This window comes from Megalops cyprinoides, chromosome 15 (genome assembly GCF_013368585.1).
Source record: "Megalops cyprinoides isolate fMegCyp1 chromosome 15, fMegCyp1.pri, whole genome shotgun sequence".
Lineage (NCBI taxonomy): Eukaryota > Metazoa > Chordata > Actinopteri > Elopiformes > Megalopidae > Megalops > Megalops cyprinoides.
This window is the reverse complement of record NC_050597.1, coordinates 27,839,319-27,863,012: the sequence shown is the minus strand read 5'-3', so window position 1 is coordinate 27,863,012 and position 23,694 is coordinate 27,839,319. Positions and strand designations below refer to the sequence as shown.

Genomic DNA, 23,694 nt, shown 5'->3' with positions numbered 1-23,694 from the left:
GTTTCTGCTAGGAATATATTTTAATAAAATAAAGTCAGCATCCAAAAGCAATTAAGTTCAACTGAGCATTGTCCATTTGTCGTCTTTCCACTGTCATTGCTGCAATTGAGCCATGACATTGCTAAGCAACTAGCTAGTTCTTCCCATACAAAAAGTGTGATGGTTTGGGGGGCTACCCAGTGGTAGCCTACAGCAAATACACGAACTGATGTTTCGGAGGGGGCCTTTGCAGGTTGAATTTCCTGTTTTTTTCCCCACGTTGATTCGCCCTTGCTACATATAGTTACGATAGATTAATGTTAAACCAAGCCCAAAACCAATTAGCGGCAGCAGAGTGTCCCATAAATCAGAAGATCTCTGGCTGCATTACCCTGAAGCATCGCCATGGATTTGGTGGCAAACCCCTGCAAAAACCGTAGCCGACGTGCATGTCCGACAGTCGACTTTAGTACATTTGAACCTTGCCCTGCAGCCGCACCTGAGACTGTAGGGGGCACATTCGGGTGGACCCTTTTGCTTGGAGAGAAAGACCTGGTCTTGGCTAACAAAGTATAGCTAGCCTACTCGACATCCAATCACATGAGCACTCAGATTGAGAACTGAACAAAATGAGCTGATCGTACGATCTTACATTTCAAGTTGAATAGCGGTCACTTTCATAAACATTGATTAGAAATGTTCTGAAAATTTTTTGATGCATTCGTCAAGCTTGTTTCCCTTGCAAGATTGCTGTGCTGACGCTTGAGCTTCCATCTCCATCTAGTGGTGGAAACAATTTGACATAGTTCGCAGTCGTTTTGCCTTAATTTTTATGTACTTGTATCGGTGTAAACTAAAATTTCGTTATATGCAGTTGAATAGAATCTAGCGAATTGTGATTATCAGATACGAGTTACATTGGGAATTGTGTCCCGTTTAGGAGAGAACAAACCACCAGAATTTACCAAGCTCAATCCTATGTATAAGGTTCCTGTGATGGTAGACAATGGGTTTGTTCTGACTTAGAGGTAAGCAGCTTGGCTAAAACACCATCCCTATATTTGGCTACCAGATCAGTGTATTTGGTAGGAGTCCTACAGATCCTACATAGCCGCTAGACTAGAAAGAGTAATTCTTTGCCCCTTTATTACTTGCTTTTGCCAACACTAATAGATTTGTATTGTTTGAATTGTATGTGTCCGTTTACACATTTTAATATTAATAATAGTGCAATTTAGGTTAAATATCTTCCTTGTCTGCACAACAGCACTCGTTAGCTTTACCTGCTAGTTTGTACCTTGCCTGGACCTTTGGAACTTTGTCATGCAGTGCTTCTATTGTTGACTCTGTATAGTTTTTCACTTGTGTTGTATTGTACCTCACTTGTAAGTCGCTTTGGATAAAAGCGTCTGCCAAATGAATAAATGTAAATGTAAATGCAATTTGCCACCCTGGATTCAAACCTGTAACCTCCTTAATGTAAGTCCAATTCCTTGTCACAGGCACCTATTGTGCTGTTCCTCCACAAACCCTTTGTGGAGCATGCATGTTAACATACACCCTGCTGTGTGGTTGCAGCGATGCCATATTGAAGTACTTGGCAACCAACTACAATGCTCCAGAGTACTGGTACCCCCGGCAGCCAGAGAGAAGGGCAAGGGTAGACGAGTACACGGCGTGGCATCACACCAACACACACCCACACACTGCAAAGGTCTTTATCATGGAGGTAGGGCTCAATCTGACCTTCTCAGTCATCTGAATTTGGAGACTACCATGAAATGAGCATTCTTAACCCCCCCTTATGGGGACAGGTAAATACGCATGGCTTAGAGCAGTGGGAACAGCTGTTGCGGTACTCTGTTGTTGACCAGTTCAATGGTAAGTGGATGCAAGTCTTTTCTCAGGTAGGCTACTGATGCCACGTATGACGGGTCAGCCGACGGACCCTGCAAAGCTGGAGAGAGCATTTTCTGAGCTGGACAAGACTCTGGAGAAGCTGGAGAGCATATTCCTGAAGAGGCAGCCATTCCTCTGTGGCGATGATGTCCCCTTGGCTGACCTGCTGGCTGTCTGTGAACTCATGCAGGTAGGTGCTGTTTGACAAGTGCTGTGACCTTTAGGAGGTTGTGCTTAGGCCACACCACTAAAGTGCATCTCCCCTTTCAGCCCCTGGGTGGCGGCAGAGACATCCTGAAAGAAAGGCCGAAGCTTGCCACATGGAGAACCAGGGTGCAGTCAGCTCTGAAGGATTCTTTTGATGAGGCGCATGCGGTGCTGTACAAGTCCAGAGCGAAGCTGCGAACAGAACTGAGCCTGTGTGGGCTGGGATTCCCCATGTTTTGAACGATGATGTGTTATGACACACTGGAAAATTTCAGCTAATTCTGAATGAGTACATTTGACAGCTCTGGATGTCATAGTTGCTTAGAGATTTTTGACTTGCTCAGTGCCATTTTAGGGTGACAGTCTGCCAAATTAATGGATTATTCATTGTCCACTGTATTAGCATGTCAAAAAATCAATAAGAAGGTACAAGTACAAAGGACACACTTAGATTTATATTCCCATGATTGTAAGTCCACTCACCTGACGGAAATATAAAGAGGTTTTATTCAAATCAAAGAACTTTGTACAACCCTAATAATTTATTTAAAGAATCAAACAGGAATGTATTGATGAGGGTGCTATTTCGGTTACAGTGTTTTGAGTGACTGAACAAGCAAGACATGAAAGAGACAATAAAATAAAACAATGAAATGACCACAGAGGTAGTTTTCATTTGGGCTGAAATGACGGAGGATCTGGCCTCCTCTTCCCTGGCAGCTCATCTTTGTCCTCCAGTGGCCGTTTGCGACTGGTAGAAGGCTACAGATACAGATGTAAAGATGTTGTTATTCATCATTTCTCAACTGTTCCCAGTACACTCTTTTCAAGAACAAAGAAGAAAAGAAAACCTCAAAGCATGTAAAATGTAGATGTTGAGTTGTTTCTCAAAATACTTTACCTGCGCATCTGAAGGGGCTCCATCAGGGTACATGACTTTAAAGGCTGTGGCCTTCATCTGCTCATCCTGAGCAGACAAAATCAGCAGTATGTTATTAACCAGGCTTGCCAGTCCCAAGCCAAAGTGACATTACTGATCAGCCAAGACAAGCAAAAATAAAAAACCCAAAATAAAATCTCCACAATGTTTTCTTTGGAAATAAAAAAGACTGCTCAGGAATGGGCTCATCTTGTGACAGAAAATGCATGTTTTTGTTAAGTTTGAGATTTGTGGAAATGTGAAGCAGAAAGGCATCAAACTGCCAGCTGGTAAGTCAATGCAATATAGATAACTCAATTTGACTGAAAATCTCAAATTGTAGCAACCCTGCTACGACTTGGTGTTCTGCCCTGTTTTTTATTTGTTATAATTAGGTTTTGCACATGTTGTGGTTGTTTGCAACCAAGAGAATGAAAAGGTTCTGTACAGTGCTTCATGGTTGCTGTAACCTTACCTTGTGCCATCTTAAAATCAGTAATATTCAGTACCTGCTGGGTGTTACCCTGCTGTTTAAAGTCTTTTTATTCATCCATTTCTAATTGTGTTTTTCTGCATATGCATTCCTTTCATAATTAAACGCATTAATAGTGAAATCAGGCAAGCTCCAACAAACACAACAAATGGACACTGTTCTGTTCATTTTTCTTATTGTTAAATCACTGGCAAATCCACTTGGCTGTTTTGCATAATGTGCGTGGTGAGACCAATCGCAAGGGAAACCTTATCATGCTTTTTAAAATTCAAAGCTTGTCACTGCACCTTCTCAAGTAATATTAATTGTCAGTGAATTCATTATAAGTCCAAGTGTCACCAAACAAACTGTGTAACATAATTAAGATAAAAAATATCATCCTGAAACAGAATATGAGAGACCTGGTACAACAGAAAATTGAAGTCCAGCAGTTATTTCTTATTCTTTCTTATTTCTACAGTCCAGCATGTCTGCAGTTTGTACACAGCTGGAAGGGAGAAGGGTGTGGCTGACAGAAAATCTGTGGAACCCAACAGCATAGAGGTAGTGAGTTACATATATGTATGGTCAATAACTCAAGACGCATCCTCCAAAAATACGTGACTATAAAGTCATCTGTGAAGAAACTCAGAACTGCATACAACAAGAACACTTTCTGGGTTTATTCTGAAAGGATCACCAAAGAATTATTTTCCAAAACAAGAGCTTTGTCTGCATACAAATCACCTGTTTTCCTAGTTTTAAAAAGTACATTTAAGTTGTACTCTCTCTCTCTGTGCTTGACACATATATTTACATATCATCTAGCCTTACTGAGATTGTCTGTTGTATGCACACACATGAATCTTCTGCTGTTATGACAACACACAGTTCCAGCACTTCAGACTGGCTAGTAGATGCATTTCAGAAAATAACATTAAGCTCATTGTCATGTTTCAGATTCCATAGTCTTCCAAATCTGTTGTGGTTTACAATACCTCATTTGATGTTTTAACTAACAGTGTATTTGAGGTTTTGTAAAAGCTAAAGTCAGGGGAGGGCCTCTCTGATGTTATTTTTGATAAACCTCTCAGATGCACTATGGTTTGTTTAATGCCATCCAACCTGGTGCAGTTATTTTAGTGCCTGAACATTAAGAATATGAACTGAATAATTGCAATTGCTGCTGCTATACATAAACAAAGTGCAAAATGACTTTTTTCCCCCCACTTTAAAAAGAGTATACAATGCTGATCCTGATCACATGAAGATTTACGGAGAGTAAAGTCCAACTTTATTAGGGACAAGAGACAGCTGAGTAAGCCATATTATTATCTTACTACATTGTACTTGTGAACAGCTCATGGCAGCCCGTGTACTGAACATGTTGGCAGTCTGCCTGCCCACGTCCAACCATGTACTGGGTAGAGAAGGCTGATATTTAAAAATGGTATCAGAGTGTGGGGAGAAGTTTCAACTCTGAAAACTTTATTGGCCAGTTAATAATACATTAAATGGAAATTTGCCTTGGCATATATATTGGCTTACAGTGTGGCTCAGTATAAATGTACGCACATAATAAATAAACATTAGTCCTCAATCTGAACTGTTACCATTACACACAGGCATATTCATATCTTTACTTCTTTTCATAGGATGAATATTGCAGATGCAATGCAATTTTTCATGCAAGGAAAACTGTAAACTGCTAACCCAAGGAAAATATTTCAAGGGAATGATTAAGTGGTGTAGGGTCATTCAGAAGATATAGTGATTTCTTCGATAATACCTGGTGGTAGAGATCTGGTAGTTGTGGATATTTAATAACTACCAATTATTTTACTTGCTTGCTTGACATATATTTTTTTTTTTGCTAGGAGAAGATACTATATCTTTTAGTAATGCAGGAATCTCATTTTGTCTGATTTACAGAACACTGCATTGCGTACAATGCTGGATTTTACATTAAAGCAGCCTCCAGGGGTTGAAGTTCCTACCTGCATCCATGGATGCTGCAGTGCCTCCTCAATGCTCAGTCTCTTTTTGGGGTCCACCACGAGAAGCTTCTTAACAAGATCTTTGGCTGAGGAAAAGGAAACAGGAAGTAGATCTGCCTTGAGGTCTAAGAGACTTAGTGGGGGAAGGGGATCAAATTAGCCTGATAAAGGCTTTCCAATTTGAACAGGGCTATATCCGTAGGAAAAACTTTAAGGTAAATGGCTTAATTATAGTTTTTTGCTTGTGTTGTACTCTGCTTCACTTGTAAGTCACTTTGGATAAAAACGTCTGCAAAATAAATGAGTGTAAATGTAAATATGAATATAAGATCTTGTCCCCGTTTCTCTGGTCTCATGTACAGCACAAACAATTCAGCTTTAAGAATATCCAATAACATGATCCACATGGTAACATTCTGTGAGGAGGGACTGTGACTGTACCTTCGTCTGATATCCCCTCCCATTTTGAAGGGATAAACCTGTAATATCCCTGAGTGATCTGCTCCTTTACGGTCATGTCAGTCCCCTCTGTGTAAAATGGGGGATACCCTCCTAAACTACAATAGGAAAAAGGCAGTCAGTATATAACATTTGAACATAGCGATCTGTGAGACAGCATCAACATTGTTGGAAGACACCTCCAGGTTAAAGTCATCAGTTGCTGTGAGAAAGGCTGATATGTTTCAAAAAATCAAATCAAAACAATTCAGTTTTGCTTTCTATTGAGCGAAGATTGCAAAATTATGTAAATTATATTAACATTTCCATTTGAAAATTTGACCAGCAAAGAACTGACCAGCTTAACTATTACCTAAAAATATTAGAATAATATTAGATATTGGAGTTAGTCACAAAATGTGAAATATTCTGTACAGGATTATCTGCAAGATTGTTAACTAGTTAATTTCCTTAGGCTGGCATGCTAAATATAATGTAATACGGTTACAGCTGGCCTCACAGGCTAGTTATATGACCAAGATATTAACCATTTCTACACAAAACTAGTAACTATTATATATGTATTTAAAGTAATCTAAAAAATAGTTATTTTGGTTGTGTGTACCTTAACTGACCTGCTCTAGAAATAATTTAAAAGCGCACATTAATGGGTTTATGCATTACAAAGGAAAATTTTAACATTTCTCCAAAACTGGGTGCATATAAGAAGGGCTCATTCACATTTACAAGTAGAACATTTTAATTTTTCTTATTTTCATTTCACCTTAATTCTGTGACTTCATTAAAAGTCATTTAAAGATCAGACATCAACTGATTTCTACTGGAACTGTTAAGTTGTGAATGGTAGTTGCAACAATGGCCTGGTCCTCGAGGCCTGTGCTCGGGTATTTCTGGCTGTGAAATTTACCATACAAACAAGAGGACTCCTAGGCTCCAGCAGTCCACAGCCATGCTGTAGCCCACCGTGACAGCGTCTGTGAACACCTCTGGTGCCAGGTAGGTGGGCGTGCCACACAGAGTCCTCATCAGCGATGTCTCCTCCAGAATCTTGGACTGGTTGAAGTCTGTGATCTGGGAACAGGAGGGGGAGGCTTGCCATGTTTGGTTAAATCATCTGCTGGGTCATTGCAAGGTTGTGTTTTATCATCATAATGGCTGATGTGTGCAAGCGCAAACAGCCACCAGCAGAAGTATGCAGCTCACATGAAAGGGATTTGGCTGTCAACTGAGATTATCAGGCAAATTTCAGATTAAGACAATGTTAGTATGCACTGGTAAAGAGGGGAAAAAACAGAATGGGTTCACCACTCTCACCTTAATGAGGCAGATGTCATCATTTGAGGCCAGGAGGATGTTTTCCGGCTTTAGATCTCTGTGAATGATTCCATTGCGGTGAAGGTACTATGAGAGAGGAAGGAGTAGGTGCAAGATTAAGGAATTGTTCTCCAATATCTAGCTGACTGTAGGCACAAGGCATAGTACCTTTTCAACTGCTGCCATGATCTAAAAATGGCAATGTGCACAAAGCTTCATTTGGTTAAACTAGGTATTAAATCTCATTTGCCACATAGGGCCAGGGGAGCAACATGGAATTTTCAGGCCTGTGGAAAAAAATCTGTGGCTGGGCTCCCCACACCACCCTCCCTTGTCACATACAGCCTATATGATAACAAAGCTGTAATCTATGTATGTATATATGTGTGTATTTCTATCAATATATCTGATCTCAATATACAGATAATCAATGCATCACCAATACATCAGCAACAGCTAAAATATATAGCATCTCACTATTTTCTATGGACAGCTTTTCAGTAAGTCCTTAATGTCTGCCACAGCTTTTCTCTAAAGTGGAAGCTGGAGCCTTATTGATTTGGGCAATGGATAATTCCACTACAACCACTTCTTGAATAAAATGTTAGCCATTTCCTAAAATACAATTTATGTGATGGTAACCAGCGCTGCGCTATCCCTTTCTTGGCGGCAGTCAAACGGGCAAGCCAGGCCTTATGTCGTTTCTCAGCGAAAGGAAGCCTGGTCTGACACTGTTGCTCATTCATCCTGAACGGATACACTTATGTTATTTTGTGCTGGAAGTCACTCTGGATAAGAGTGTCTGCTAAATGAATGTAAAGTAATGAATATTAAGAATTTTGTAACAGAAGAATTGGTCAAAGGGGGATATCCACACCTATCAAATTTGACAAAATAGATGCCACTCTCCTCCAAAACTTGTCAGCCCCAGGAAACTCCCACATCATATGTTTCAATGTCCCCTGGGTGCCAAGAGGACACAGACTGCAATTAGGTTTCTAATTATGTTTGGTATGGAATCTTAAGAGTAGTGTTCAGTATGACCTGACACTTAAAGAGAATCAGATGATGGTTTGGTCTCTTACAGAATATACTGAATATATTATCCCAGACTGCCTCCTCAACCATGGTTTCCCTATTAATGGTAAAATCCTTTTCCTAGGCTTTAATAATAGGAATATCCTTTTGTCCTGGTGACTGCAGGTGTGAGTAAATAATCAACACAAAACCTATACATGGAAATATTGAATTCCAGTCTATAACGGAGTTAAACTAAACAGCGAATTGTGAAATAAAATACAACACTACATCATCTACATCTACATCAATTTACTTCAAATGCAAGCACAATGTGTTTTTAAGCTTCAATATGAAATCTGCAAAGAGAGGTATATACATAGAAGATTATTGAGTCTTTAAACTGCTGCTGTGTAAAAAATAGAACATGATAATGCATTCACTGAAATTTGTTTTTGATACAATACATTTAGCTTGCTAAAACCTGTAGCCTGGGTCCCTTGTTGGGCATGGTCCCAAGGCAACTTCAGGGTTTACACCCCACCCCCACCCCCACCCACCAGCTCTACCCCTGCATATGGCAAGTTTCAGGACAACAGACACTGCAAGACATCAATCCACTCACTTCTACTGCCAGCAACATCTGAAAAAAATACAGCTTGGCAATTGACTCGTCAAGCTGTTTTTTAGCTTTGACTCTGTCAAACAGTTCTCCGCCTTCCATGCTGAAAAAGAAACAGTGAGCATTAGATGTGTGCATCGAAACCATGTGTCATTAGTCAAAATGTTAGTTCTAGGGCTGATTTTTGAGCAGACGAGAATTGACTTATGCATATCTCATTATACATACATCAAAGCACTGATGTCACTGCCTCACTGGTCACACCTAAGTCACAGCGGAGATGCAGAGAAGTCCACCTAACAATCAGGTACAGATTCCACAGCTGTCTGTTACTTGTTTGTCTAAGAGTGGCCTTACAAATTTAAATTAGCCAATTCCAGGAGGACATGCTTTGATTTCAAATCAGCTTTGTAAGCCATGATGAATGTGCAAGTTCAAAATCAGTACTTTAATTATTACTATCCCCGACATTTGGCGTTAGGTTTCTTCCCGTATTTTTTTCCCTTTAGTCGTACCTGATGCGGGAGCACACCTCCAAGGTTCCGTGAAATGCTTCTGGGGCAGAAAAATATCACTTGTATCTATATGTTGGTTAACTTTCCTATTAGCTGTGAAAAACACAAGCATATGTTTCCACTCTTTATCTTTGTAGCCATGTGTTTCTATCCACCACATAGAAGCAGCATAGTGCTGTTGCTGTGATATCAACACTGAATAGACACGAGTGGCGTTTTTTCCCCCGGAAGCATTTCACATGGCCTCGGAAAACTGGAGGTGTGCTCCCGCATCAGGTATGACTAAAGGGAAAAAAATACGGGAAGAAATATAACGCCACGTGCCGGGGATAGATGTTATTGTGCTAAAAATAGCTATTCGATGTATCGTGATGGCTATACCGCCCAGCCCTAATCTGTGGCTACAGGCTGTGCCTATAGTGTTACCAATAATGGTGGCACCTAAACTGCAGTTGGCTACAATGAACAATTGACATGTACAGGCTGAATATGGTTATCAAAATGAGAAAAACCATTGGTGATAAGTATTATTATTATTAAGAATTTATTATTATGATAATTAGGCAAGAGGAAAAAGGGAAAAAAGGTAAAGAAAACAGAAATTTAGTAAGTGGCCAATTAAGTTTTATCCAAATTCTCTGTATTTAGATTAGGTTTGATGGTACAGAAGTAAATGTTTATAAGGAGTCAGAGGTCAGGATCATGGTGGTTATTTATGAAGGACAACCCAAAAACTAACTCTTAGTGCTGTATGGGTATGGGGTATACCCTGCTAACCCATAATTTGGCAGGTGGTATACCTCCCACCCCTACATGATCTGTTTATTAGAACAACAACATACATGTATTATTAAAGTTTCCATTCTCCAACTTTCTTCACTGAGAAGCTGCTACCACCAATGTCAGGGACAAATGTACAGACTTTTTCCACAGTGCTTTTTAATTTTCAATATGAATAGACTTAATATTTTTTGGGTTGGCTACTGCAGTGGAACATATATTAAACGAGAAATGTCTTTAAATATTAAGTCCACCTTTTAACTATACCTCTGTTGAGGGAAATTCTGCTCTCTGTGCTATTATGATATCTGTACACCATCATATTTATGCAATTAATCTTATGTCTGATCAAGTGGTTATATTCAACAGCGGGGAATGAAGTCATGCACAGAATTGTTTAAAATGCATTACTTACAGTTCTAATACAATGTAATAGGATTCATCCGTTTGGAAAAAGTCCTCTGTCTTGATCAAACAAGGCTGCAGAGTTGAGAAAAAATGAGGCAGCTTTATAAAAGCACATGCTGTCAGAGAAATAATCAACAACTACATAAAACATGTGATTGTGTATATCCACTTAAATGTGGATTGCTGTTAAGCAGCCGTGGATCGGCAGCTGTCTTTATGTATTATACATATAGATAAAATGGGGGTATGTGAGGATTCCAACATATAACACTTTTCTTGTCATGCTCTGGTTAAAACGGAGTATTATCAAAATTCAGCCACAAACAATATCTTTGGAGTAATATTTTTGAAATGTACATATATGAAAACATTGTGAAATGCTTAAAAGAGGGATAGAACTAGCACCTTGAACAGTGTTGGCTATAATCCCTCCCACTGAATTAGAATGATTACGATTCAAAATACTTACGTACATGGTCTACTTTTTTCAGAATTTCAATTTCTCTCTCTGCATTTCGTGCGGCAGTCTAGTTTGAGAGAGAAGACATTATTTGTATTTGGCTGGGATGGCCTTTGTCATTTAATAATCAGACACTGCATAACAAAAAAGGGGAAAAAATAATGTTATATTCCTTGCACTTACTCCGGTGCATGGGAAGTCATTCTTATTTATTGTCTTCACGGCTACCTTTTTGCATGTTGCTCTTTCGAATGCCAGTTTAACTTCACCACAAACGCCTCTGGAACAGAACAACACAATAAAATAGATACTGAAAAATGTCTCATTTCACATAAAGGGGAGAAAGGTGCAGTGACCTATTTGACATAATCTATTGATTGATAATCTACTCACGCGCCAATCTTTCTAGAAATCAGGTACTTGTCTGTGAACTCTCTGGGGAGATTTGACTGTTCAGCCACCATGAGATCAATAAACACAAACACTGTAGGAAAGAAACAATGCCAAACCGGGTATTCTCTGGTTAATCCTTGACATGGTAAAATCAGAATAAATCAGATAAATCAGAAAGAAACCTATTTATGTCATAAATGCTACAGATAACCCCAGGCTCTATAAGCCTGGAAAATTTATGGATTTTAATATTCAATATGTCTGTATGTCAAACATGGCAAACAACAAAGGTTCTTATTCATTGTAAAATATCAGTATGGGTCACATCCTGGATGTGAATTTTGTCTTGTACATCAAAGAAATATTTTAAAACCTATTAAACATTTACACATGTGGAAGATCCACTGAGTTGTGGTATCTCTTTTACAATGGAGGGTTTATGAGAAATACAGAACTGTTCATTTTGTGAACAATTAAAATGTAACTGGGGTGTAATTAATCCATACAAAATAACTTTACTGACAGTTCAGGTGTGGTTCCTACCTTTGTGGTGGGGCTGCGTGAGAGCCAGCTCAGCATTGTTAGCCAGTGGAAGCTTCTTGCCCTTCCCAACAAGTATTCCATCCACAAAGGTCCCATTCCCACTTGTGTCCTCAATGTAGACAATGTCTTGTTCCTGCAAAATATTGTCCTTGACTCAATGCAACTTCAAAAAATTAAGACAATGTTAAAACAGGTATACTTCCAATAAACTAAAAAATAAAGCAGAATCAAAAGATGCATTGCATTTGGATGAAATAAAGGGAAATCCTACTTAATTGTATGTTTTTAATTCTCTTGTTAAAATGCAGGAGCACTCTGTAACATCCTGATTGGCTATACTACCTAAATTCCACTTTGATTAAAAAATAGCATGACCTACCCTGAAGATTCTGAAGTGTTTCTTACTGTAAGTGGTAAACTTTTCAGATGCTCTTAAAATAGGATCATTGAAACAGTAATGACATGTCCGGTCCCGTCCAAACCAGTACTCGTCCTCTGTGCAATCTGGAAAAGCACAAAATGATGGGAGTTCTCACATATGGACAAGAGTGGCTAATATAACATTGCTGAACAACACAACCTTCAATATCACATATCCACTTGCCACTGGTAAGTTAAATGGACTCAATGCCACAGCAGTCTTGCTTGTTGTCACCCTCTACAACGTTTTTAGCTCTTTTGGTGTCCATTTTTACTATAATTGATGTAATTGATAATGCCATACCTGCCTATAGAAACACTGTGATCAGTCTATGAAAGACAGTGGGATGATATTGCAAAGTTATTCTTCAGGAATATGAGTCATTAGCCACATCCTTATTAATCCTTGTTAAAGGTCATCATGACCACATAAAAAATGTCTGCACATCCAGTCAGTTCAAACCTTTCAACAATAAGCATCTTTTTAGAGTCAGACTTCACTGCTATAATGACTGGTTACCATATCAGTATCATGCTGTCTTTCTTGTGATACTATATTTGATACTGAAATAATAAGTTGCTTACCTATGCAAGTGATGAAGGACAAAACTTCACAATTAAAAATTTCTTTCATTTTTGAGCAAGAATGTCAAACAGTGGAGCAATAAAAACAAATTAAGAACTTACTGAAACATAACAGTGTATCTCTAGTTAGTTATGGAGGATTCAACAAATAATACCATTAAAGACCAGAAAATACCATTATGTTCTACATATTTTATTTGTTCTCCAAGGAAAATCAGTCTCTAATAAACTGAAACTCATTGTTACTGACCGTGTACTTTTCAACCATTCCTCGGTTGCAGATGGCATCAAGAAATGCTTACAAGATCTCAAAATCGATTTTAATAATGTGACTGCATTTGTGTCTGAAAATGCAACCTACAGGTTACAGGTATATCAGGACATTATCCAAGGCTTGTTGCCAGCATCCCCCTGCACAACACTTCATACATGTCCACACTGTCTGTGGTTATAAACAGTAAGACTGATTTCAACATGTGACAATGTTGGATCTAAACACTGCTGACATTTGTGCATAATAAGTGGTAATTAATTTATCATCTTCAGTGTTTGGGCTTGTAAACAAGTGGCTGTAAACAGTGTTCTTAAGATCAGTCTATCCCTTCCTCACAGCCTGTTCCCCCAAATAACTGGCCAAGACACATCTCTTCCCTCACCTGTTCCATTTTAAACACCCACCAGTAGTATTTCCTGCTAATGCAATATTGCCTCCTTGGCCAGTCCAGGGCTACTCTCTTGGTCTACCCTCCCAGAATGCTCTCGGCCTTCTTACCTTGCACATACCACTAGTTCCAGCCTACATCCTGACACACACCCTCACATACCACTGCCCCAACCTCTATAAAGATTCAGATCAGGATGAGAGCCCACTCACTGTGTATTTTGAATCCCCTTTCCATGGGAAGGAGACGCCCCCAGGGCTGTACCTCTGGCTCCTCCGGTATGGAAGCCAGGTCCCGCACTGGAGCAGTGTCCACAGAACTAAGTGTCCCAGAGCCTGAGGAGGAGGAGGACTGGCTGGCGGATGCTGGGGCGGAGGAAGAGCTGGAGCTGCTCTGTGACTGTGTCGGAGCCTGGGATTGGCTGGAGTCAGGCTCCTGGGACATGGTGCAGCTGCCCTGGAAATGATACACACAGCACACAGTTGGTGGCTCCCTGTAATTAGGCTTGGGGCCTAAGTGAATCATTGTATTTTATCTCCTAATATCAAACGTGGAGTTTACACTCCAGGAAACAGTTCACTGCATTCAAAGTCCCTTTTTGGCCATCCCTTCAAGATTGTAAAGAAAGTGATTCAGTAGCCTTATCTTGCGTTCACAGACAGAGCCACATCCTGATTTACTTTCATACTATAAACCAAGCAATCTCCTGCAGTTATTCGCATCTTTCATACTAAAAACTGATTGCTTGTTAACCACGGATAGGCTGTGACACTCATAAGAAAATCAGGCCTGCGTTGTTACATAATATAAACTTCTAGTAACTAAATGCGAATGCATTCAAATAATTACAATTTTACATAATGCAGTTTTGTTATTGTTGTAAATTCCAGTTCATCTAGCTAACTAGTATATCAGGCATGTCCATGTTAATAGCAAAACGCGTTCTGAATATTTAGCAAAATTCGTTTTGATACGGTGTCACAGCTATGGTGACAAACGTCCAGCGTAATACTAACACAACAGCTGTCAATAGCAACAAACAGACAGCTAAACATGAAGTTAGCTGACTAGCTATACAGACTTGGAAGAGGTATGCCAGCTTGTTACTCGTACAACCACAGAATGAGATGGAAAGTCCCATTTTCCTATGTCTGGGGGCAATTTCATTTTTGATAAATCACACAAGGTATCGGTTGCAAGATAGCTTATATTAGATGCCACTGGTGCAATTTCTAGCTAGGATGTTACGAAATGATCATGAATCTAGGTACCTGACGAGCTAGTGCATGACATCTATCTTCCGATGCAGACTAGTTGTTGGCTAACTTAACAACCTACCTACATAGCCCAAAAATCCTATGCAACTAGTCAAATTAGCTAATCAAGCGTGCACAGGAACCACGCTGACCATTCGGAAATTCGCTGTGGCTACATTTCCTTAGCATTCTAGAATAGAACTGACAGGGCACGGGGCTAACACCTAGACTCACATTCCAGCCGATATTGATAAACTCACTTGATTTTCCAGGTCAATCGATAACAAACACGTGTCGAAATTCGCCGATTTTTCGCTCCAATCAATTCAGCTGCACCGCTCATATCAACATTCAAAAGACGTATAACAAAACCAACCAATCACTAACCTCAAAATAGCATCCATAAAATAGCCTTGTGGTAAACGTAGTCGTAATGAATGTGTGCGTACTGATTTACTGCGCATCGTGCTGAGAAAACCAATGGAGTCAGTTAAAACAGTAATAATGAAAATAGTACATTCTTTATGTATAACGACTTAGCCATAAATATAACTTTAAAAGACAAGTTAGTGTTCTTTATACAAGCGTTTTTTTCGCCTATACGGCACCCCGGCAATGATAACAAAACTTCCTGTTTGAACTTTAACCTCCCCTGAAAAAAGTCAAGGAAGTGTGACATCGAAATTTGACATTAGAGGTAGTGGTGGGCGAAGCGAGGCTTTGTGAAACACTGAAACGTTTGAAGCAATTGTGCCGGAAATTGTTTCGAGGTTTCGAATCTCCACGGTGACGCCTACTGGCTACTTTTGCGATCTTCACATCTTGATAATGCTATTCTGTGAAACAACGACTCAGACAAGCGTTGACAAATTCTAAACTACTTATCATTCTGGTGGGTTATGCCAGGCTATCAATACATATGATCAATACATATTTAGAAGTCACCATACAACAAACAAAGAAACAAAAGCTTTCGTGTTGTCAGAGACAGCAAATTGGGACTGTAATGAGCAGTGTGTTTATTAACATCTGTGAGGCTATTTCAGTTGCTTGGTATTTCACTTTCATGTGTAAGACATGACATTTAGGAAATCATAGGCTACACCTCACTTCATTTGGGGTTTCCAAGTGGAAATGATCCCACACCAGAGATTGGGATCTCTTACGTGGATTCTCCATCTTAATCTGGCCTAGCAATCAATATGTATCACTAACCTTATATCTAGCCTATCACTCACTAAATCGCACTGTCAATCGCTGTATGTCGCTATCTCTCCAATTAGAAGCAGGAAACGGCAAGCTAATTGATAAGCAGCCACTGAACACGTTAAGGTGCAGTTGCACATCCCGCGGGTCCTAAATTCAAACACATTACTTGCGAATACATAGTGCCTTCGAAATGTGCTGCCCCGAATTTATTGTAGCACGATCTTGGATACAGTGTTCACTTTCAACATTAAAGGCGCACTGGTCACCAGAGGATGCTTCGAGACAACATCACAACTTTTGGGCTGGCAAGACAGTCAAACGATTCCTTTTTACAATATGCTCGAAAAGTGTCTTCATTTGGCGACTCGTCACTCTTGTATGTTCTCAACGATTACTCTGGCCTTGAACAGCCTCACTTCACTTAGTAACAGCACACATTTCCCATATTAACGTCTTTGGACAAATAAAAATTGAAGCGACATTCTATGCGACCTATACATTGCGCTAAAGCTTGTGTATTTGCTGCGCTACATTCAAAGGGAACCTCTGAATTCTAAGTGTGGCCTGGCTGACTGTGCACTGCCTTCAAGAAAAGAGCATGCAGTTTTAAATAATTCTAACGCTTATTTTATGTATTGTTCACATGTTCCCCAAGCTCACTGGACACGTACAATCGACACAAATGAGCAGTAGTTGGAATTACTCCTGTGCTTTTGAAAAAAGTCTTTCTATTCTCGTTGTGTGGCAGGGGCGTCGCTAGGATTTGAACACGTGCGAGGCAAGCCGTGGATCCGAGATTTTGATAGTAATCACAAACGTAAACAACGAAATGTTGGATAGTTAATATGGATACATTTGTAAATACTGCAGTTATGTTTTACGAGACTTCAGTCACCGCAAATGTAAACATCACAAAGTTATACTACAATTATAGTATAGTATTATCGTATAGCTTCGTAAAAAATGTTCAATATACCTTGCACATAGTTCAAAATGTCACATAAGATGATATTTGAGAATATCAGAACAATATGAGAAACATGAGACCTGACAAATATGTTTACCTGTAGTGATATAGCTAATACTGAAATGGATCTTTTAAATGGCCTAACCAATTCTCAGCCGGGTAAGGCGAAATTCTCAGATCATATTTGTGAAAACAGAGAACATTCATTATTCAGTGTTAGCCAGCTAACTGGTTAACTAACTCGCAGACTACCTACATAATCACATTCTTATGCAGCTACACATAAAAATGGGGGGGGGGGGGGGGGTTACCTCACTAGCCAGCTACTTAAAGCGACTTTACACCTTTAGGCAGCCACCGTGCTAGCTTGCTATTGAATTGATTCTAACAAAGGTAATGCAGTTGCCATCTAGGGAATTCTGTGTTCAGCCGGTTATCTTGCTTGCATGTTCAGGTCTACTGTTAATAAAAACATCTCGTAAAAACATTTCTTAAGTGAGAGGTAGCAACCGTAATTACAAGCTTCACTTCAGAGGCAGTCTGTCGCAGCTGTAGCACTCTTATTGTGACGTCAGCTGGACGTTCAGTGCACGTTAATCATTGGGAAAATTTTCGATGTAAAATAATCATCTAAAAAAGTTATGTATTGACACTAGTATTGCCTACTATTTTACAGCTCCAAGCAGTAGCTGTCCGTTAGTGATAATGCAGGATGTTATGATGTTAGTCAATAAAGGATAATGTTTGAGCGGATGATTGGGGAACATGTTCCTAAATCAGCACTTACCGATAAACTTATTCAGGCAGGATCAACACTGACGGCACTAATGACCGCCTTCGTACGACTTGAATCGATGGTATTGGACAGCTGGAGTCCTCCTACTGTTCCAGGACCTTTCATTGGACGGGAAATATCGCGAGAGTTGTTGTTTCTTTCAGGCAGTGTTGTATGTTTCAGTCAAGATCATCAGCTCGCCCTCGTTGCATGTGTACTTGTGAATAGTATTGGCAAAATGGCGATGTTTTGCAGGTCTGCTATCTTTCTAAAACCAACGAGAGCACTAACATACACACTGACAGCTGCACGGCAGTGTAGCGCAGGTACGTATGTCTTGCTGTGCAGTTTGGCCAGCAAGGTGTTGGAGTGGGGCAATGACATAAGCGTCATGAACGGTGCGCCGCTGTTGAACCAACTTTGTGTTTTTACGGTGTATCTGGGTAAAATACAGTGTCTTCATGAGTAAATTGCAGTCTTGATTTTTGCAATGCAATTTCATTGAGTAGCGGGCAGCTCTCAAGTGGACCTTGTGGCCATGCATTGGAGACTGTTTTATTTGTGCTGTTATTTGCATGGTGTTCACTTAATTGGTCTACTACACTTAGCTACGTTTATTTTTGTTGGTGGTCATGTCACGCATTTATCTGCGGTCGGGATGACGGACGAATCGTTGGCTGAATGCGGTCATAAGGCCTGCTGACCACTGCTTAGTGCCTACGTACAAACAAGTGCATTCGGTTGACAGTTTTCTTTAGAAAATTAGACCGCAAATACGGTTTAACCAAATCTTGCTGTTTATAAGTAGGCTAAAGAGGCTCATGCAACTATCCATATACCTACATGGGGGAATTTATCTAGAGGCTTTACTGCTATTTGCTGTTCCAAATGGCCAGTTATGAAAGTTTATAGCCACGGGACCTTGAACCACAGCTTCTGAGCAGCCTGGTTGAAACTCTCTACCAATTGGTTATGCATATTGGCTGCATGTCTGTTGATGGATGTGCTATATATATATATATATATATATATATATATATATATATAAAATTATGCAAATATTACCTTTTGTCAGGTGGTCAGTATCAGCACATTCTGGTGGACAAGAAGGGAGAAAAACAGAATGTGGGGTTCATTCAGTTGAACCGACCCAAAGCCCTCAATGCTCTCTGCGACAGTCTGATGACGGAAGTTGGTCAGGCCCTAGATGCATTTGAAGCTGACAGAGAGGTCGGGGCTATTGTCATCACCGGCAGTGAGAGAGCCTTTGCAGGTGAGGATATTCACGTTTTAAACTTTAAATGTGCACATAATTAAACAAGACACAAAAACAGCTGATAATATTAATATTTTTTTTCTTCTTGTATGTATTACATCAGAATAGGGCTGCTTTGTTGGCTCTGAACATTGTCTTGTGCTGGTTAGGCTTTACTATTGCATCTGTGTAATTTTGTAGACTTTGCAGACCTAACAGTATGAAGTGTATTTTTAACGTGTGCACTTGCTTTTAGTTATAAACACACTGAAGAATGTCTGTTAAACATGGGGGTGGGTCTCTTTCAGCTGGAGCAGACATAAAAGAGATGCAGAACAGAACGTTTCAGGAGTGCTATGGTGGAAACTTCCTTGCACACTGGAATCGGATTTCAACTGTGAAAAAACCTGTCATAGCCGCTGTGAATGGATTCGCTGTAGGTATTATGCAAAGGGAATTTTTAATGATTTACTTTTTGTGCTTTTAAGAGTAACAGATATGCCATTGTAGAGACAACACAATCACAGCATAGTCTTATTCAAGTGTAGTGTTGCTTTGTTTCTGTTTCAGTAATACTTAGCTTCCTGGAGGCCCACATTCCATCTAATGGCATGGCCATCATTGATAGGGTGACAACATTAAGCCTCCTGCAGTGAGGCATGTTGAACTTGTTGAACATACTTTTCATAACATTTTGGATGAAACCAGAGCCCCAAATTATTATAATCCTGTATGGACATTGATCCAGATGACCATGCCTGTTGGTTGTTTGAATGAGATTAGAAGGAAAGATGCTATAGCCCTCCAGGGACCGGATAGACCTCCTCTGTTAGGTCATCGTAAAGGATCCTGTTAAAAACCCAACACTTTTATTCTCCCTGATTTTGCCCTCTGCTCAACAGCTTGGCGGAGGATGTGAATTAGCCATGATGTGTGACATTATTTATGCTGGGGAGAAGGCACAGTTTGGACAGCCAGAAATCCTACTTGGAACTATCCCAGGTGAAAACTTTGCTCATTTCTAGAAGCAGTTCATGGTCTATGGGGGTTAAAGTACCATTATGCTACCATATGGTGTATGTTATGATATAATTATATTTTCACATTAGTATGTGTAGACAAAGCACACAAATTATATAGACTTATTTTCTGTGGTACTGGCAGGTGCATACAATATTTTTTTCTGTGTAGTAGCAGTGATGCTTTTCTCCCTCAAATCAATTGGGACAAAGGAGAATTGAAAGTACATTTTAAAAAAAATCAAAAATAATATCACCCAGTTTCTACATGGGCAGTGAAGTAAAAAACATGACATGAATGTGCAAAGGCTGATAATAGTCAGCATGCGGGACTATATAAGGCATCTCCGCATGGAAATAGTATCATAATGGCCACTAGAGGGCATTAATTAGGGAGCTTAGTTTTAATGAAGGCCTAAGGTTGTGTCAGCATATGTTGTGTCCTGTAAGTGGTCAGGCATAATTCATTTCAGAATTTCAGGAAAGGAATTATTTGCAGTATTTATGCAAGTAATGTATTATGTAACAGATATAATTATTTTGAGTGAAGTTGATGTGATATTAATGTGCTGCTGAACATAAAGCATGCTCACTGTGTAGGGACTGACAGAGCTCCTGGGTTCTAGGTGCTGGTGGAACTCAGAGACTAACAAGGGCAGTCGGGAAGTCCCTTGCTATGGAGATGGTACTGACAGGGGATCGAATCTCTGCCCAAGAAGCCAAACAGTCAGGTTGGTATTTCATATGTGCACACATGGTTTGCTGCTTATGAAAAATAAACCAAGGGCAGGTGACAGGATGGTTGGAAAACAGCCACTAAAGTGTATGCATATTTGAGATTAGGAATGTTTGTGTTGCAACTTGGTGACATTTTTTGTTATTTTCATTGTTGTAAAGCCAGCCCAATTTGATGTCTAACACACATACATTTTCAATGCCCTTTTAATAAAATTTGCTGTACTGCAAACAATTGAAGCTGTATCAGCCACCTGATATGATTTCTCTTATAGGGCTTGTGAGTAAAATATATCCTGTGGACCAGGTGGTACAAGAAGCAATCAGATGTGGAGAGAAAATTGCTGGCAACTCTAAGCTGGTTTCTGCAATGGCAAAAGAAGCTGTCAATGCAGGTATGTACACCAAATCTGGTTTTTAAAAGTTAAAACGTTTTTCTGGCAGATTTTGTGTAATTGCATTCACTGCTTTTCTGAAACTGGTAAAAAAAAAAGTCTAAGTAACAATTTTTGCAAAATAATATTAAATGTGCATTATACTTGTAACATGTTATATTTTTATGTTTTATTCATCTAAACATACTCAACTTGAATTTATGCAGACGTGTCACAGATAAGGGTCAGTAGTATACTTGTGTATAATTACACATCATGATTGTGCTGCAGTCATTAAAGAGTTAATTCAGTAGGCCTGTAACAGATTTCTTTTCTAGAACTAGTTTTCTTAAAAGTATACATTTACAAAACATATACATCAAATCATTTACTGTCATGGGGTATGTATTCCAAAAGTATGACTTTGTGAACACATCTTTGTGACATACTTTAATTTCAGCTTTTGAGTTGACACTGGCTGAGGGAAATCGCCTTGAAAAGAGATTATTCCACGCAACGTTTGCCACTGTGAGTAGTCTTTCTCAGATATTAGTTTAGATCTGCACAATTTTGTTCATGCTCTTATTGTCGGCTGTTTCTCCTCTTCCTTAGGATGACAGAAAGGAGGGAATGACTGCATTTGTAGAGAAGAGGAAGGCTGATTTCCAGGACAAGTAATGGAGGAGTGTGAATTCAAACCTGGATAACTCTGAAAGAACAGTTACATAGGTTCTGAGTCAAATGATTCTTGAGCTTCAGTATTGCCTTGTGGTTTCATACCACTTCTTCCTTCTTGGTTGTATGGGATATTTTCAAACCTGATAGATATCCATGTTACCCAAACCATACTCAAGTCAGACTTAGCACTATATGGTAAAACATTAAATATTGTCATCATTGATTTATGTTTTGGTTTGTTTTTACTGGCAGGCTAAAATAACATTTTATGAAAAAAATCCATGTGTATCTTTTGAATAAAACTGTAATTGTTTGCACATCTGCACACTTTTTGCTTATTTATTTGATGTTACAGGTGTTCAGTAGCAGGGACAGTATCTACATGTTTTATTCCCCCTATGAAGAATCACTTGAATCCTTGGTAGGCAGTGATTAAATATGGAATAAATGTTTTTACTGCCTGATATTTCAGTATGTGTATTCCAAAAATTAAACAGACCACCTTTCAAATGGGTGCTGAAGGCATACTGATTAAAGATTGTTTTGCATCGGGTAGACCAGATGCTAATGCAAATATTACAGATGATGTCATGTAATTTGGTATTTACCTGTCCTGTTAAGCTGTCAGAATGGGCTTTGGACGTTCTTTAAGCAGGTTTATTGCGATAAACAGCTGAATGGTCAAGTCCAAACGGCTATTGACTTCTGGCCAATGAAATGGTAAGAACATTCTCAGCCATTTGTGTTTAAATGGTAAATGTGGTACAGCATTTTACTACCATTGACTTTCCTTTACAGTGAAGTTGGTTGGGTTACACAGTAATTAGAGAGGAGTACATCCTCTGTCCTTGTAAGTACTTGCAATACCAGAACCTATTCTTTAGGTTTTTCCTAATTGACTTTTCTTTGTACTGTACTGTATGTGGAAATGACAACTACTTATGAGAAACCACTTAGAAACTTAGTCAACCGTGCCACTGCTGTCCACCTTGCACCATAATGAATATTTCATGCAATGTAAAGTAAGACTCAATTTGTCAGTGATCAGTGTGATTTGCACCAAATGGCAGGAGAAAAGTACAGTGACCTGAACTGTGAATATACTGAAATTGAACTGGAAGGAAATATTCACTCTGGGAGAAGTATTACTATAGAACTGTTCTATGTGCTCCTTGATTAATTAACCATAAAGTGTTTCACTATACATGAGTGTGATTTTGGTTTATCCTGTACTTTAACACAGGAAATAGGAAAATCTAAATTCTACAGTATACTACAAGAGATGTGTGTGTGAGTGTGTGCGTGTAATTATTTATCTGAACTGTTATTCCATTGAATCACAAGGCATATAAACGGTTACTTATACCTTAAATCAATTACTTATTTTAATCGCTAGGTGGTATCATTGCATCGAATGTGGCACTTTTTTCTCGCAACGCATTTTGGGAATTTGAGTCTATGTACGGGGTTTGAAATTACAGATGGATTTGCTGGCGAAAGGTAATTTGTACTGAAGTGGGTTTACCTACGTGAGATGTCTCCGCACAAAATGAATGATGCTAATATGAAGAGGGCCAAAAAATAATTGCTGTTGTATTTAATAGAACATCTGATAGAACATCTCTTTAGCACGGTGGCTCAGTGGTTAGTACTGTTGCCTCACACCAAAAAGGTGCTGGGTTCAAATCCCAACCGTCCCAGGTCCTTTCTGTGTGGAGTTCGCGTGTTCTCCCCGTGTTTGAGTGGGTTTCCTACTACCATCAAAAAGATATGCA

At 39.4% G+C, this 23,694-nt stretch overlaps 2 protein-coding genes and 1 pseudogene across 4 annotated transcripts; 2 read left to right on the top strand and 1 right to left on the bottom strand.

Moving 5' to 3' along the window:
- Positions 1-384: 384 nt before the first annotated feature.
- On the top strand, positions 385-2,325 carry LOC118790394 (annotated as a pseudogene).
- Positions 2,326-2,667: 342 nt separating this feature from the next.
- On the bottom strand, positions 2,668-17,940 carry LOC118790116 (serine/threonine-protein kinase Chk2-like). 3 transcript variants are annotated; one of them, XM_036546948.1, is made up of 15 exons: positions 17,871-17,940; positions 13,864-14,107; positions 12,364-12,488; positions 11,985-12,117; positions 11,442-11,532; positions 11,232-11,328; positions 11,062-11,115; positions 10,596-10,660; positions 8,889-8,988; positions 7,247-7,333; positions 6,840-7,003; positions 5,915-6,030; positions 5,474-5,559; positions 2,987-3,052; positions 2,668-2,847 (listed from the first exon to the last, which is right to left on the bottom strand). In XM_036546948.1, exons 2-15 carry the CDS (start codon positions 14,093-14,095, stop codon positions 2,758-2,760), a joined length of 1,506 nt encoding a protein of 501 aa, XP_036402841.1. In that variant the 5' UTR covers positions 14,096-14,107; positions 17,871-17,940; the 3' UTR covers positions 2,668-2,757. The 3 variants fall into 3 exon arrangements, with proteins under 3 accessions (XP_036402841.1, XP_036402840.1, XP_036402839.1); XM_036546947.1 differs by lacking the exon at positions 17,871-17,940 and adding an exon at positions 15,295-15,358; XM_036546946.1 differs by lacking the exon at positions 17,871-17,940 and adding an exon at positions 15,168-15,250.
- A 93-nt stretch (positions 17,941-18,033) lies between these two features.
- echs1 (enoyl CoA hydratase, short chain, 1, mitochondrial) lies at positions 18,034-22,167 on the top strand. Its single transcript, XM_036547026.1, has 8 exons — positions 18,034-18,184; positions 18,934-19,131; positions 19,422-19,549; positions 20,016-20,115; positions 20,759-20,863; positions 21,143-21,262; positions 21,702-21,769; positions 21,854-22,167. The coding sequence occupies exons 1-8, from the start codon at positions 18,097-18,099 to the stop codon at positions 21,917-21,919; spliced, it is 873 nt and encodes a 290-aa protein (XP_036402919.1). The 5' UTR covers positions 18,034-18,096; the 3' UTR covers positions 21,920-22,167.
- The last annotated feature ends 1,527 nt before the right edge of the window (positions 22,168-23,694 follow it).